We start from the raw sequence: 15,470 nt of genomic DNA, 5'->3' as shown, positions 1-15,470 counted from the left end.
TTTACACTTTTTTTGGTGAAGTCCTCCCAAAGGGCTGTGGAGGATAATGACTTTGCAATGTCCTGAGAGGACATGGCTGCTGGTGCAGCATAGGGAACTTGAGAGAAGAAAGCCTGAAACTCCCCCTAATCCCACAAGTGAAAGACAAGTCTTACCCATCGCAATCAAACAAACAAGGACACAATCTTGCAGGTGTTGATGTAGCTGCTGTGTAAGACTGACCTGAGCAGGGCAAGACTGGGTCTTACTGAAAGTATTTAAAGAAATGGGATTACAAAATAGTAATCATCTACAAGTGAACCCCAGGCCAGCACATTTATTAAGCCACAAGCCACTTTGAAATGGTATCAAATCTGTATTTTCCATGTCACAAGTTGCCATGGAAGAGTGAAATGTTAATAAAAATAACTGCCCTGGCAGTTCAGTCCCACTCCATAGCAAGAGAATATATATATGTATATATACAATTTCAATATTATATATCACTATAAATATGTATAACTTTTCTGTCAGATGAATGCCACTCATCTGAACAAATTTGTTGACAGCAGTAAATGATTATAAAAGCAGCTGACAGCAGTTGGTGTGCAAAATGTAAATGTGGGGCTGACTGCAGGGAGCAGGCAGACAAGCTCACTTCTAGGGCTTCACATAACCCTGGCTGTCACAGAATCATGGAACCTGAAGTGTAAAAGGACAAACCACAGTAAACGTCACAGTAGCAGGAAAGTATTTTCATTGCTTGAAAAAAAAAATAAAATTCAAACTTTGTCATCACATTAAAAACATTACATGAGAAGTAATAAACATATTTACACTTCTGTTTTGATTATAAATATACATTATATACAAAATAATGTTATAAAAAGTAGAAAGTTCAGTGCTTCTGATTTTTTTAAATTACTGAAATACTAGTCTTCAAAATAAACTACAAACAGACAAACTAAAACCCATATTATTGATTTCTGAAGGTCATCTTCACAATGGTCCTACGTGATCAGAGCAGAAGGTCAGTAGCGGACATTATGAAGGGGTCTTGTCTGCACAGTTCATGGCAGTAGATGGGCTAGTCCAACAACAGGATTTACAAGGGCAGGAATATCGCTGTCTGAGAGAGCACGGTCCAGGTTTCTTCGAAGAGATCTTGTTTCCTCCCTCCTCATTCTGCCCCACACCACAGTCTCATTTCATCAGTGTCACAACACTTTCCATTGGGTGTCCGATATTACTGCTGTAAGTCTGTATATAAGAAAAGAGCTTCTGCACACCTCTGGTTTCCAGGGGCGAGCTTCCCCTTCTCCATGTAGTGGTGGGTGGGTATGAAAGAAACAGGACGAGTCTTGAACCTTCTAACTCTAATCTCCACCTGTCTTGGCAGAGGGCATCTCAGTGGGTGCTTCGCTATTGGGCATTTGGAACCGAGATGACGGACAGGAGTTGGAGTTTTGCAAAGAGATGGAGAAATTGGGAGTGTCACTTCCTCAGAAGGTAACAGCTGCAACTTTGAGACTACTTGCAGTAGAAAGTGGCACCTAATTCAAAAACACGACATAACCCCCCAAATTTATGTCAAAATAAGGGGTGGGGAGAGAATGAGGAAGGAGAAGAAAAAGTAATGTCTATTCACAATCACTGGTAGTGCAAAGGGCATGAAAACAGCTGATGCAGCTCAGCACATATAGATTCTAGGAGCCGATTGATTTTAGACGCATTTGTAAGGCTTTAAACAGAGCTGGGATCATGCCTCTCCTCCTTATCAATGGGGAAGAGGCAGTACACATTCCTCATCACAACTTCTCCTTCTTAAATGTTTAAATCCACAAAAATTCTGTCTCAAATTGTGGCTTGGGTCAATCAGTTCTCCAAAGCATAACCAAATGAGATGACACATAAATTCAATATTCCTCTTTCCTTCCTTCTCTTGCCCCTTACACTGTCTCCAGCACATGCAGCAGGAGAGAGGAGACCCAAATAGATGTGTGGCCGAAGTATCAACCACCCCTGCCCAATACTGTTCAGGTAACTGCAAAAGGAGCAGTCAAGTCTCTGTTTGGGCTTGTTAGATTCTCTTGACACATTTTAGGCACTTTTAAACCCAGAAAAAAATTCAGACCTCGTTTATACTGTATCCATTATCTGCATAGCAATGTGTCTTTCTTTACACCTTCCATGGCAACATTCGTGATAGTTAAGTGCCTGCTCGTCTACTGGCACGTCCCATAACCAGAGTTCTGGAAAGCCAGGGGTCTGTCCATGAGGAACTGGCCTCAGTATCTTTTAAAAATGAATTTAAACAACAACATTTTAACCCCTCTCTCTTCCCTCTGCCTCCCCTCTTCTACAGCCAATCAGATTTCTGGTATCAAACTTCGAACAAGGGCAGTAAGAACAAAAAGGTGTATTGCATCTTTCAGTAAATTCACAGTCTGTCCAGTTCACCCAGTTCCATCCTCCGCCTGAGAGCAGCAAGTTGCATGTAATTAAAAACAGTCCACTCCAGTTCTGAATTGTAAACAATGCAGCAGGAACGTCCATCTACTGGCATTACCAAATCTGAGGTGCAAATGGGCTGATCTTCAGTCTTATACCTGTCAGGAGAGAAAATATCAGGAATGAGAAGGAAGCACAACGTACAGAGTACTGCAGAATTAACACATTATGATTCAAGTATGTTAAACCAAAGTAATTTAACCCAGACATTACTGGAGTTTAACTATCAGCATTCTATGCTTTTGGCTGGGTCCAGAGACAGAGAATCACCAGGAAACCAGTCATCTGTATAATGAGTGGCCTTTCTACCTGGACTGAAGGGAAGAATGCTTAGGGTAAAGCTTACAAATCTGAGTGCTTAACATTAGGTCTCTGAAAAAAGCACATGGTACAGTTAAATGGCTTGTGTTCAGAAGCATTAAGCCTGAATGATGTGCAAAGAGGTTTCAGGAGCTGTCACTATGAAAATAAAAATAATGCTGGAGATGCCTGATACAAATCTGGGAGTCTAGCTTTCATCAGCAAGATCTTCAAAGGAAGATACAGTATCTAGGTCAGTTAATGGGAATGAAGCGTCTAGCTGTCATTTGTATCTTTGAAAATCCTTTCAGTTAGTCTTAAACTTCTAATATTGTTGGTTGACTTGTGTTCCAGCTTGCCTTCAAGAGGAAATCTGATATCCACGCTGGCAACGGAGAGAGAATCCTGCAGATCTGACTTCACAGATCACTGCTATATGGTACAGAGAGCTTACCTTTCCTGGAGCCTGAAACTACCTGACACTAGTCCTACAGATGGCCACGCTGAAGAAGGCAGATATTGGATAATGTTAAATTGCCTTTAACTGCCATTAGGCCTTTTTCCAACGGGTCGGTAATTCTTCAGGAACCGGTCAATTCCTCAATAGCTGCTTTTAAAATTCTTTGGATTGTACAATGCTTGGCCCTTCCTTTTTTACATTTTGTCCTCTGACTTTTCAAAATAACATTAAAATCTAGACAGGTTTATCATTAACATATGAAACAGCATTAACTTCTGGTAGAGAATATATAGCTGGAGTGTAAACGCCAAGAAGTTGAAATTAACTTATTACAGACTTCCTAAATTGCTGTTATCCCTGTCCACGAAGACATTCAGCTACCTTCCATCTTCTGCTAGAAATCTATAGCTTTGCTTGTTTTCCCAGAACACAGATTATCCATTGTAGTAATGGGAAAAAAACATGGCTTTACATCAATGGGCCTATGAATGATTATTATTTCAATTTTTGCTGACTACCTATTTAAGAATATGCTACAGTGTACTGAATGTTTATGGGTTGATGTTCCGTGCTTTCATCTCACAATGACTTATCCACACTCAAAATCTCTGGTTTAATAAAATCAGAGCTGCTGATTTCTCTATTTTTCCCCACTGAATGCTCTGTTTGCTTAGACACTCCTGTGGGCCACAGAGGAGAAGAGGTGAATGCTGGGGAGTATCTTGGATTCCTGGAAACAGAGTAATCCTCTCAGATGCAATTCTAAAGGAAAATTTGCCCCTTTGTGCATTTATGCCTGTTCACCTGTGTACGTACTTACCTCTGTGGCTATGATGCACTCATTCCTTTCTTCTGTTATCACAAAGACGGACTGGTACATTGAATCCCTTGGAGAGCATATCGCTGATATTCTACATTCCGGCTTTTCACTACGGCAGAGCAGAGAGGAAAGAATGTTATTTGACTGCTAACAAGCCTGACTCCCAAAACCTACCATGAATATGGAGGAGTGGAATGAGATAGCCATGGAGGTGTGGGAGGGAGTGCAGAGGATGAAGTTTCGCATGTTCTATATGATGGCAGGACATTATACTAGACAAGTGGAGGTAAAGAATAGTTACTGTCTTCCTACGCTTCTGCCATGTCCAGCCTAATAGTGTGCTCCTCAGATCCCTCAGTGAAACAGCCACAAGCAGACTTCAGACAAGACTTTCAATACACAACATATCAGAAGACTGATGAGCCAGTGAATACCTGCCCTTTACTTTTTTGAAAAGCTATTTTACTCTATCATTCTTCTCGGTAAGCAAATCATTTTGCCTTCTTAAGAAGTAAAACGCTTATTTTTAATCACTATATGCCTTTATTGTTCTTCTTCCAATATCTGTCGAGGAAGGAAAGACACTTTGTACTTTCACCACTGGACTAGCCACTCTCATTCTCCTTCACAGTACCCATACGAGCAGCACCCAGCACAAACTATCTAAGTGACCTGGCTAAGGGTACCACTTGGACGTCAGATACATAGCACAGCATGAAGATTCCTGGTTTTGCTCTGGTTGGTTCTGTATATTACCTCCTTGAGGTTTTGCTTTTCCCCGTATTTTCTCATCTGCTTCTAGACTGGTATGAAGATGAGGGGCCTTAAGAAAGACTAGAAGGAAGACTGCACTCTCACCTGTGTAGTCGGAGGGGAGACTTTTCTCCTAAACATTTTTCACTTTTGTAATATTTGTCTTCCTGTGTCCCTCTACTTGTCAGGTCTTTTACCAGATTGTAGTCCAGTTTATGATTCTTGGGTTTGTAGTTTGATTTCTCCAGCCCACAGTCCACTTCGAGGTCTTTATTTTTATTGGTGTTTTTGAGCTGGGAAGCTGGGATGAGATTGTCCTTCTGGAAGTCAGACAGGTTGTTCATTGTCTCCAAGTCCTGCTCTGGGTGCATCCTCATCTGCCTGATGACCATTGCTATCATGCAGAACAGTATGAGCAGCGCCACCAGCCCCACCCCCATGGATATAGCAATCCAGGGGACTGGTTTAGGAGGAAGTGTAACAGGCACGGTATACACCGGCAATTCGCAACGGTTGCCCATGAAGCCGGAAGGACAGTAGCAGACAAAGCTGGCACTATAGAGTCCGCTGTAGCACGTGCCTCCATTCTCACACGGCCCAGATGCACATTCATCTCTGGTTTTGATGTCACAGTTCCTGCCACTGTAGCCTGGCAAGCACGTGCAGGTGTAATCATTGATCAGGTCATGACAAGTTCCCCCATTGGAACATGGGTTTCTGGCACAATCATTGATGTTTATCTCACATTTCTGACCAGAGAAACCAGGACGACAACGACACACGCGAATCTGGCCAAGGTAAAAGCAATTACCATCTGAGGAAACAAAAGTAAAATAAAAAAAAAAAATTAGGCTGCAATGCACTTCACTCAGAAACCTAAATCTCTCCCTGGTAAACATTTCGTACTATCTCAAGAAAAGGCAGGTTATTTTACAAAACAACTGTACATCTGAAAGTTACTTCTAGTTTACCTAATTGTGCCTTAAAATACGCCCCTTCTAAATATGTAATGACGTTAATTTAATTACTAACTTCTGCTATTTTCCCCATCACATCATAAACCTCATGCATTGTTACGTTGCATAGAAAATGTCAGTGAAATCCCCCCTCAGCAGGAGACCAGAATTAGGGTAGATGTGGAATACAGTGGGGGAGAGGGACTAATGTATTAGAGGAAGAGTAGAGGTCAGATTGGATTTCTATCACTTCTGCACTGAAAAGCACAAACGAGTCAGACATGAGATTTTTTTGATAAAAAAACTCACCATTTGCACAGGGGTTGCTTGTGCACCTGTCTACTTTCTTTTCACAGTTTGACCCTGTGAAGCCAAAAGGGCAAACACAAGCGTAGCTGGCCCCCTGTTCTTTTTCCAAGCACGTGCCGCCGTTAAAGCACGGAGAATCTATACACGTCAAAGCGCTGTGCTCACAGTGAGTGCCATAGTAGCCAGGGGGGCACAGGCAGTGATAACCGTTCTCCATATCCTGCAAAACACAACATTAGAGCACTGTTATTTGATGCTAGCAAACGATAGTTGCTTGCACGCTTCTTTCTGGTCAGCAGTGAGTGCTGTTCTGTCCCTTCTCATCCACACTCTGATGTGGCAAAAGCAATATTTGGGGAGTAAATAACTGCAGGCTGGACTGCAAGGTGTAGGAGCTGTGAACCAGCCATACTTGGTGCGTAGCAGTAATCATGCAGCTACACAAGCAGAGCAGATGCAGTTGTAGGGAGCCTACAGGCAACTAGGCAAAAACATTACTAACACCACTACTGTCTAATGGGATCACTGCGGTCCTCCCAGAGCAGAATGGCAGTTGTCAACCTACGCAGCTGTGATCAGACTGTTTATCCTCAGCATGAGAGCTTTTTTTTTTTTTTTACAAGGGCTTACATTGCTTTGTCATGGATAAGTCCCACCACTTAGATCACAACAAAACTGTTACTTCTTTCCAAGCGCTGTACGTCCAAGGCCTTGGGAGAAGGGAGCTAGGGTCTTGTGACATTAGCTTTAATCTAAACATGCATCAGATTACATTTGGTATCTGCATCAGATTACATTTGGTATATATAATCAATCAGTCTTTATCAAGAGATAGAATCAATCATTGATTTGGTCCAAAAACAGCCTGAAACACTAGACTGCAGGAAACTAAAAGTGCAGAACCCTGTTTCGCTGAAAGCTTTTCAGCTGATTGCCCTCATATTGTCTGGCACTACACTCCCATAGCAGAAAGCAGAAGTTTTATTTGTTATTAAAATACTGACTTAGGGCATTCCTGTATGGACCTTGGTTTGAGAAGCTTATTTTCTACAGATCTGCTCCCTCATCAACCTTGGATCTTGCCAAGCTCTCATAATGGCTGCCACAGAAACCCAAGGATCAGTTGACTCATTCTAATCTAGACGATACATCTCCTCCTGTAACAGACTTCCTCCCCTGACACCTCTTGGGAAGGGTTCAGTTTGATAGTGGTGAGCGTCAGTGATGAACCTGTGTACTATCGAATTCCCGTTCTGTTGTTACAGAACCATTTCTGAAAAGGGATACCGGGCCTTGCTTCACACAATACTTTACATTTAAAATGCCCTTACCGTGCAACTGCCACCATTCCTACAGGGATTGCTGTCACACTCGCTGATCTCATGTTCGCAGTCAACACCAGTAAAGCCGGGTTTGCAGGCACACGTGTAGCTGCCCTGGCCAGTGTTCATGCAAGTTGCTCCGTTTTTGCATGGTCTGTGGTGAGTGCAGTAGTTTAGATCTGCAAAGATACCAGGAGTTAGAGAAAACATCTTTGACAGCTGTGAAAAGACATTAATGCAAAATGTTTTAGTCAACAAAATGGCAGAGTTTTTGATTAATTAATTCTTCTAGCAATTGGAATATTGGAGACGATCCAGGTTATTATCAGTAATCATCAGACATTTCAGATTATCATTGATTTTAGATGTTTTGCTACATCTGTTACTGTAATACACGAGCTCTGAATCTTGAGAGACCTGGCAAAAATTTAACTTTCTTAGCATTTTGGTACACTCTCCCTTTTTTGTGTGCATAAACCCATTAGCTGTAATGGGATTTAGATACTAAATCAGAAAACATACTTGGTAAATATGTGTTCTCCAAAAGACTCACCACAGCATTAGACACTTTGTGCACAACATGTCACATAATAAACTGGTGAGCCCCACCTCTAGAAGGTGTGTTTCAAGGCTTGTTCTGGGGAGGCAGGGTGGAAATAAAAATGTTTAGGCTTGGAGATTTAAACAAACACTATAAATCTTTTATTGTTTATTTACCATGCTCTCTTGTTATGAAAGTTAGTAGTTTAAACTGTCTAATTGCTCTGCCAAGCTTGACGGGCCTCTTTTTTTTTTTCCATTTAAATTTGAGACAGAGGTTAAGCACACAAGTTCATAGAATATAAGTAGATTTTTTTTAATAAACTCTATAAATACCATTGAGTAATTGGAATATAGCTGGTTAATAGATAACTACAAGCAGAAAAAAAAATCTGCAACTTTACTTTTCCTGTTTAATTCAGACTTCTTCATCTTAATCCTATAACTGTCTTGGAAACACTTAGCTTGCTTTGAGCACTTAAAGATTTCAGTGCCAACATTGCATATATGGCCTTGAGGACATGACTGCTCAGCTGGCTATGGTTCAGTGATTCAATGAGTTGAATAGGTGGAAGTGGTCTGGCGTACCTTAAAATGGAACCTGTACTTTTCATTCTTGCTTACATGATTTTTCTCTCATGCTCCAGACTTATCACATGAGTTAACTTCCTTGTATGCAAAATAAGGAAGGCCCAAATGATAGTGTTTACTGCTGCTGGAAACTGTTTAGTAAATTGTTACAGTTGTACAGGGAATAAGTTAAACTTGGCTGGATCAGGCAGAAAACCTGCCTGTTCAACAATCATACAAGTTGTTGTTGGTTTTGTTTCGGTTTGTTTGTTTTTGTGGTTGTTTGTTTCTTTGTTTTTCAAGGTAAAAACTGCAGTTAGCAAAGAGGTTTGCTTGTTTGCAACCAAAATTACTATAAATATTGGTAAGACAGCCGTGGTACAAACGGTGCCTACGAACATCTACCTTGTGGAAATTTATTTCTAGATCCGATGGGTCAGATGCCTTAGTCCAGTGCCAACGAATACCCAATCGAGAGCCATAGGCACAACCTTCAAAACTAACCTTGATCACAGAAGAGGCCACCCCATCCTTCATCACATATGCACTGCCATTGTGTTTTACAGGTCCCGTGGCGGCAGCCTATATGAGGAATGCATTCATCACAGTAGCGGCCTTGCCAACCGGGACGACAGCTAGAATAAAAGTCAAATTAAAACATTAATGACATGGAAAAGAGTTTGAGTTTCTATTACAAGGTGACATCTTAACTGAAGTTCAGATTGCAATTTCCATCTACTCACATGCACTCTCCGGGCTTGTTGCAATATCCATTCTGTTCAGTACATCCAGACAGACAGATGGCTGTAAAGAGAACATAAAAAAGCAGAAATTTTAGGTAAATACACATGGCACTACAGAATACACTTTTAAAAGGGGAAATGCCAGCTTTAACAAAAATTCTTCGAAAACCAGTTTTGCGCTTTCAAAGTTTTGTTTTAAAAATTCTCAGTGCGCGGAGTTCTGGGGCAGGAGGAAGTGAACAAGGAGAGCCAACATTTGACAACTTGTCCTTTAGTTTTTCTGTTTATACAACAAACATGAACTCTTGCTAGAAAAGGAGCAAGAGGAGGCAGCTTTGGCTTGTGCTAATGAAAGGCTAAAAAAACCCAACAGGATTCCAAACACACAACAAAGTTTCCCACTACCACATCACAACACCTGTCTCACCTCCCCTGGCAGCAGGAACAGTGGAAGCGTTTGTGTGGGCAAGGGGCTAGCATTTTAACTTGGAACAGATATCTCTGATTTAGGGTTATTGGCCAAGATCCCTTCTCTGCCAGCCCTTTATTTGCTGCTCACGCTCGCAGGGGTGAAGCGCAGCATTGGCAGCTGCAGCCAAACGGGCCAAAGTCCTCAGCGTGGAGCTTTCTCTCTCCAGGCAGGGTGTGGAAAGGTCAGCATGAAAACACGGCCCCAAGCAGCTCCCAGTACCGTGCACGGTGCTTTGTCACCGCGTTGAAGCCACCGTGTTTTAAGGACTGGCCACAAAGACAGCTACAGCCAGGGTCAGACAAGGGGATGTGCTTTTGGGTCCCTCCGCCAAACAGGCTCCCTGCTGCCTTCGGGGCTGCGTTTGCTCCAAGGCCCCTTAATGGGCACCCACGCCCCAAGAGGGCAGGGGAGGCCTAGAGAAGCCAGAACGGGACACGTTCTTCACGTGCTGATGCCCGCCAAGGCCCCGGCTCTGCCCGGCGTGGGGGGCGCAGGGGCCAGCGAGGCGCTCCCCACTCCGGCTCCCGCGGCACTGGTGCCGCCGGAGCCCCTCCCCGCTCCCCCCGCAGCCGCCGCCCGGCGGGGGGCACTTACGGTCGGTGCAGTACTCGCCGGTCCAGCCGGGCAGGCAGGCCAGGCTGCCGTCCGCCTCGCAGACGTAGTGTCCGAAGCGGTCGTCCCGGCGCTTGCAGAGGCGAGAGCAGCTCTCGCCGTAGTAGTTCTCGCTGCAGACCACCCGGTAGGAGAAGCGGAGCTGGGTCAGCGGGCCGCTCTGCACGTCCTGCAACCAGTCCTCGCCCACCGAGAGCGATCGCTGGATCGACATCTGGCTGATAAGCCAGTCCTCCGACGGCGGCCGGGAGCCTGCGGGAGAAGCGGCCCCCGCGTCAGCGGTCCCCGGACACCGCCCGCAACGTTTCCCCGCGCCACGAAAACCACCCGTCCCGAGCGGCGAGGCACCCCTTGCCGCGCCGGAGAGGAGCGGAGCGGGGTCACCCGGCTGGCAATTATATACATATATACATATTACATACACGTATGTGTGCGTATGTATGTACATAAGGGTATGCCCCGCGTACAGAGGTGGCCACCGCGGTGTGCGGGGCGGGAGCGCTAACCCCGGCCCAGGGGGGCTCACCGGAGGGGCCTTTGAAAGCGAGGGCTGCCGTGAAATATCCTTTTCCTCTCTGCTCAGAAAAACATCCCAAAGCCATTATTCCTTTCCAAAGGGCGGAATTCGAGCAAGGTGTAAAATACAGGAAAAGGCGGCCGGGGCCCGCTGGCAGCCTCCCGGCTTTCTCACCGCAGCCCGCCTCGCTTTCCCACGCCAAAAATAAACCGGAGGAAACGCAATTGTGTTGGAGATTAGGCCGGGGCAGAATCAAAGCGGCCCCTGATGGATATCGTGGGGGGACCGGCTCCTGATGGTGGGATAAAGCCGGCCTTGCAGTTATAGTATAAACAGCTGAGCCGGGGCGGCCGTTAACCGTTTCGGGATGGGGGGCGGGACAGGGTGGGGGACAGAGGGACCGCGAGGGGCGCTCCCGCCGCGCGAGCGCCCCCTGCCGGCGGCGCGCGGCTGTAGTCACCTTCCGGCAGGTAGTTGGCGGGCGCGTGCCAGGCCTCGATGATGAGCGAGAAGGTGCCCTGCGGAGGGGAGAAACCAGCGTCAGCCCGGCCACCCGGCACCCCGGGGCTCTCCCGCCGCCCCCCGGCCCGGCCCAGCCCCCCGGCACCCGCTCCGGCCCGCCGGGCCCCTCACCGGCGCTCCCCCCGCGGCTACGCGCTTCCCCCTCGCCCTCCGACAGACCGCGGATCCCCCTGCCCTTTGCTTTTAGTTCTCTTAACAAATAACACTAATTATCCCCAGTGCTTGTGCGCTGGATGCGCTTTTTTCATCGCATCTTTTTTCCCTTTCCCTCCCCCCCCCCCCCTTTTTTTTTTTCCTTCTTTAAAGGAAGTTCTGGAACTAAGTCTAAAGGCGAAAGTAGTTTGTTTACATTACAGATTAACAGCGCGCTGCGATTAGCCTTCCCTTGCCGCCCTCCTGCCCCACCATCGCAATCGGGTTTAAAGTGGAATCTCACCGGCCACGTGAAGTTAAAGGGCAACTTAATGGGGCTGTCAAATCTCTCTGTATCCTTGATGCTGAAGGAGTTTATTCCCAGGACCGGGGTGATGATGCTGCCGAAAGTGCAGGAGCCCGGGGAGACCACTGCCTGAAAATGCTTCAAACAAACGCGAAAGAAGGTCCTGCAGTGGGGAGAGCAGGGCTTCCCGCTGGCCAGAGACCCGTGGCTGTTCACGAATTCGTGCAGCTCCAGCTGGAAGACGCCAGAGCTGGACACCCTCTACACAAAGGGGAGACACACAAAATAGCCAAATCAGACCTTACCCCGGCTTTGCCATGCAAACTTGTTTCCATCACCCACTTTACATTTCGCGAACCCTTTTTTTTTTTTTTGATGTGCGATTACCTGCTGCAAAATCATTAACAGAAACGTCAAGCCAAAGATGCGCAAGGCTGTCATCCTTGTGTAATTCAAGCTTCCAGTTCTTAATAGGTTTAGTTTTCCTCCTGTATTCCTCAAATGGTCCAAGCAACCGCTTCTCGGTCGAAGGAGAAAAGAGAGGCGTCACGGCGATTCTCCTGGAGCAACCTGCTCTTTCAAATATTCCCCGAGCACCAGCAGAAATCGGAAGGTAAAATCCAGGTGTCGATCCGTCTCCTTCTGGGAATTAATCCTGCAGCCAACCGCCGACCTCTGGTCGCTGTCGTCGCCTTTATAAACTCCAAAGCCGGGTGGGTTTGGTGAGAGACGCGGAGGGGAGTGCTTAGTGTGGAACCGCTCCTCCTTTAACCGGTGCTAGCAGCGCTCAGTAAATGGAAAACTTGCTTCCCTTCGAGCTGTTTATATAGTTGCCTCGCATCCTCACAAGCTCATTATGTAAACTGTCAGTCAGACTCACGGCCGATCCCTCCCCTTTTCCATCTTTCCTTTCTGGAAAAAAAGAACCAAATGTTGCGGAGAGCCCTCATATCCAGAATTAATACCCTGCTGCCGCCGCCGCCGCTGCCGCTCTGACCGCCGAGGAGCCGAGCTGATTACGAACAAGCCAAGCATCTGTTGAGATATTTACGGCGCCCACACTGGGAGAGTTCCCTCGAAAATCAGACGCCTCTCCACAGAGCGCCTTTTTCCACAGCACCCGAACAAAAGAGGATGAAATGTTTGAAAAACACTCTTAGTTAGTTAGTTAGTTAGTTAGTTAGTTAGTTAGTTAGTTAGTTAGTTTGTTTGTTTGTTTGTTTGTTTGTTTGTTTGCTCCTTTCCCCCCGACCGCTACGTGTGTGTGCGCCCTTCACGGCCCCCCGCCCACCCTCTCTCCGGCCGCTTCCCGGGGCGGTGGGACGGGGCAGCGCTGCGCCCCGCAGCCGCGGCCGGGCCGGCGGGCATGACCTGCTCTGCCTGGCGAGAGCTGGCCCCAGGTGGAAAGTAAAAGTAACACGGTGCTTGCCCGACAGGCGGGCACCCGGGACGGCCCCGCCGCCGCCTCCGGGGCGCAGCAGCTTGCTTTAGGGGCCGCCCCTGCCACAGGCCCGGCACTGTTCCCGACCCCGGCTAATGGCGAGGCGCCCAAACCCACCGGGGAAGGGGGAAACAGGGGCGGGTGGTGGCAGGGAGACGGGCACGGCGGGGATCCGCAGTCGCCCTGCCGAAATCGGCGGCAAACGAGCGCTGAAGCGAGGTGGCCGAGGCTGGCTGGCGGGCCGGCGGCGGGGAGGGAACCTGACTTCCCTGCTGCTGCCCCGGCCCCACAAAAAGACGAGCAAGGGGGAGCTTCGGGCACTTGCAGGCAAGCGGGGCGGACGCGGGGGCCGTGTCAAGCTGCTTGGCGGTGGCCGGTGCCGGGCTGCGGTCTGGCGTGTGCCAGTAAAGCCCTTGGCCTGATTGCAGCGTGCGCTTATTGTTGGGTCGCGTGTCCCTCATTAAAGCCAAGCACAGAGAAGGCCTTTCATGTGGCTTTTTATTTCAGCTTGTTAAATGGATGGGAGGCCGGAGTGGGGGGGGAGGGAGAGATAAACCCTCAGCTGTATGATAATGAGGTCTTGTCACCTTTATGCCAGCGCCCGGCTCGCAAGGCTGTGGACCTTTCCGCCGTGGATCACCTGGGGAGCAGCACCGAGACGCAGAGCGACGCAGGCCGCCCTTGAGCTTCTGTGCTCTCCCGAAGGGTCTTTTCTTGCGGCGTTAATTCCCCAGTCCAGACTATTTTAGGGAGAAATAAAGAAGGAAGGCAGAGGATCTGGCTCATTTGGAGGCAGCGTGGGGAGGGTGCAGCCCAGCTAAACTTCCCCTGCCGTCCCGCTTCCCCGTACATTTCCAACAAAGCGACGGCTTTTCCTGGAAACCAGCTGTGGTCCGGGATGCGGCCCATGTGCAGCCAAACGCCCGGGGTCGGGCCGGGAGGGCAGGGAGGGCACGTCACGACTTCCGCGGAGAAATAGCTGAGCTTCCCGCGGGGAAAAGCCACGGACACAGCCGCGACCGGCAGCCACAGTGAATGGTGCCATCCCACCAACGCGGGTGGGTGTGGAAGGGTTGGCGGGCCAGCGGGGGGCAGGCCAGGAATCGGGGTCGTCGCCAAAGGGGGATTAAAACTTCTCCTGGTCCCGGCTGCGCCAGGCAAAGCCGGAGCCGGAGGGCACAAGTGCTGGCAATGTCGGGGGGCTGCAGAGGGGGACGGGCGCCCTGGTCTTGGCTCCGTCCGGAGCGGCCCGGCTGTCGCCTGGGGGGTCCGTGGCCACGGCGGGCACGGACAGGTGCCGTGTCCGTGATGGAGATCAACCGCAAGGCAAAGGCACAGGCGAGAAGCTCTTTTGTCTCGGCCTCGTAAACAAATGAGAAGGAGGAATGTGTCGCCGCTGATGAACTCGGAATTTTGCAGCGATCCGTCCGGCCAGATCCCGGCTTTACCAGCAGCAGCGTCAACTGTCAAAATCAAATCTGATGCTAATAGCTTCGGTACTAAATAAAATGAGAGGCCAGATAACATCAGTGCTTGATAAATGGTAATGAGTGTCTAACCTAGGGGAACAGAAGGGCTGTGGGGCTCTTTAATTCAGTATTGAAAGGCTAGCTGGGTACTGCAGGCTCTAGCAGATGTTAGTATGTGTGTGTTTTGATTTTTGACTTGTATTGGACGTTTATTAGGCTAACCAGAGCCACCCCACGCATGGCCACTTGGTCCAGGCACCATCTGGCACAAGCAGGGCGGCGTGCAAGAATAGGGCCTCGCTTTGGTGCTGCGGATCCACAGGCAGCATCTACCATATGGACCCGGAGCTAATGTAGGTTAAAGCAAGACAAGCTGATCTCTGCTTTTCACAGCTCTGCCAAACCTCTCTGCCATCCTGGCGGCGTTCACCTTGGTGGCTGGGGAAGCGCTCCCACCTCCACCTTCCCCAAAACCTGGCAAGAGGAGTGCAAACCCCCCAAGTTCTCCCCAGACCGCTCAGCCACCCTTAGGGGGCCGCTATTTTTTCGAGTCAAACTTTGCACCTAGTTTCGCTCGTTCCCGGCAGGAGCAGAAGCCGCTCTCATTCCCCACGCGTCCCCCTCCCAAAACAAATATTTTCAGAAGCTCGAGTGAGTGGTGCAAAACAGATGTAAAATCCTCCTCGAAACTCCAAGGCATTATTGTGATTGCAGCTATAAAAAGAGCTCGTAATA

General features: G+C 48.0%; 1 protein-coding gene across 2 annotated transcripts; it reads right to left on the bottom strand.

The window, feature by feature from the left end:
* Nucleotides 1-719: 719 nt before the first annotated feature.
* Nucleotides 720-12,837, bottom strand: DLL4 (delta like canonical Notch ligand 4). 2 transcript variants are annotated; one of them, XM_065839675.2, is made up of 11 exons: nucleotides 12,213-12,831; nucleotides 11,823-12,086; nucleotides 11,325-11,382; nucleotides 10,330-10,599; nucleotides 9,264-9,324; nucleotides 9,025-9,155; nucleotides 7,420-7,589; nucleotides 6,089-6,308; nucleotides 4,929-5,637; nucleotides 4,071-4,179; nucleotides 720-2,588 (listed from the first exon to the last, which is right to left on the bottom strand). In XM_065839675.2, exons 1-11 carry the CDS (start codon nucleotides 12,264-12,266, stop codon nucleotides 2,583-2,585), a joined length of 2,052 nt encoding a protein of 683 aa, XP_065695747.1. In that variant the 5' UTR covers nucleotides 12,267-12,831; the 3' UTR covers nucleotides 720-2,582. The 2 variants fall into 2 exon arrangements, with proteins under 2 accessions (XP_065695747.1, XP_065695746.1); XM_065839674.2 differs by lacking the exon at nucleotides 720-2,588 and having other exon boundaries at nucleotides 2,596-4,179; nucleotides 12,213-12,837.
* Between the last annotated feature and the right edge of the window lie 2,633 nt (nucleotides 12,838-15,470).

This window comes from Patagioenas fasciata, chromosome 5 (genome assembly GCF_037038585.1).
Source record: "Patagioenas fasciata isolate bPatFas1 chromosome 5, bPatFas1.hap1, whole genome shotgun sequence".
Lineage (NCBI taxonomy): Eukaryota > Metazoa > Chordata > Aves > Columbiformes > Columbidae > Patagioenas > Patagioenas fasciata.
This window is presented reverse-complemented; position numbering and strand designations above follow the sequence as displayed.

Coding starts and splice junctions, on each gene's coding strand:
- DLL4 (XM_065839674.2), bottom strand. CDS start 12,266: ATGACAGCCTTGCGCATCTTTGGCTTGACGTTTCTGTTAATGATTTTG. Junction 7,590..9,024: donor TGGCCTCTTCTGTGATCAAG/GTTAGTTTTGAA, acceptor GTATCTTTGCAG/ATCTAAACTACTGCACTCAC. Junction 4,180..4,928: donor TCTCCCCTCCGACTACACAG/GTGAGAGTGCAG, acceptor GCTCTGCCGTAG/TGAAAAGCCGGAATGTAGAA.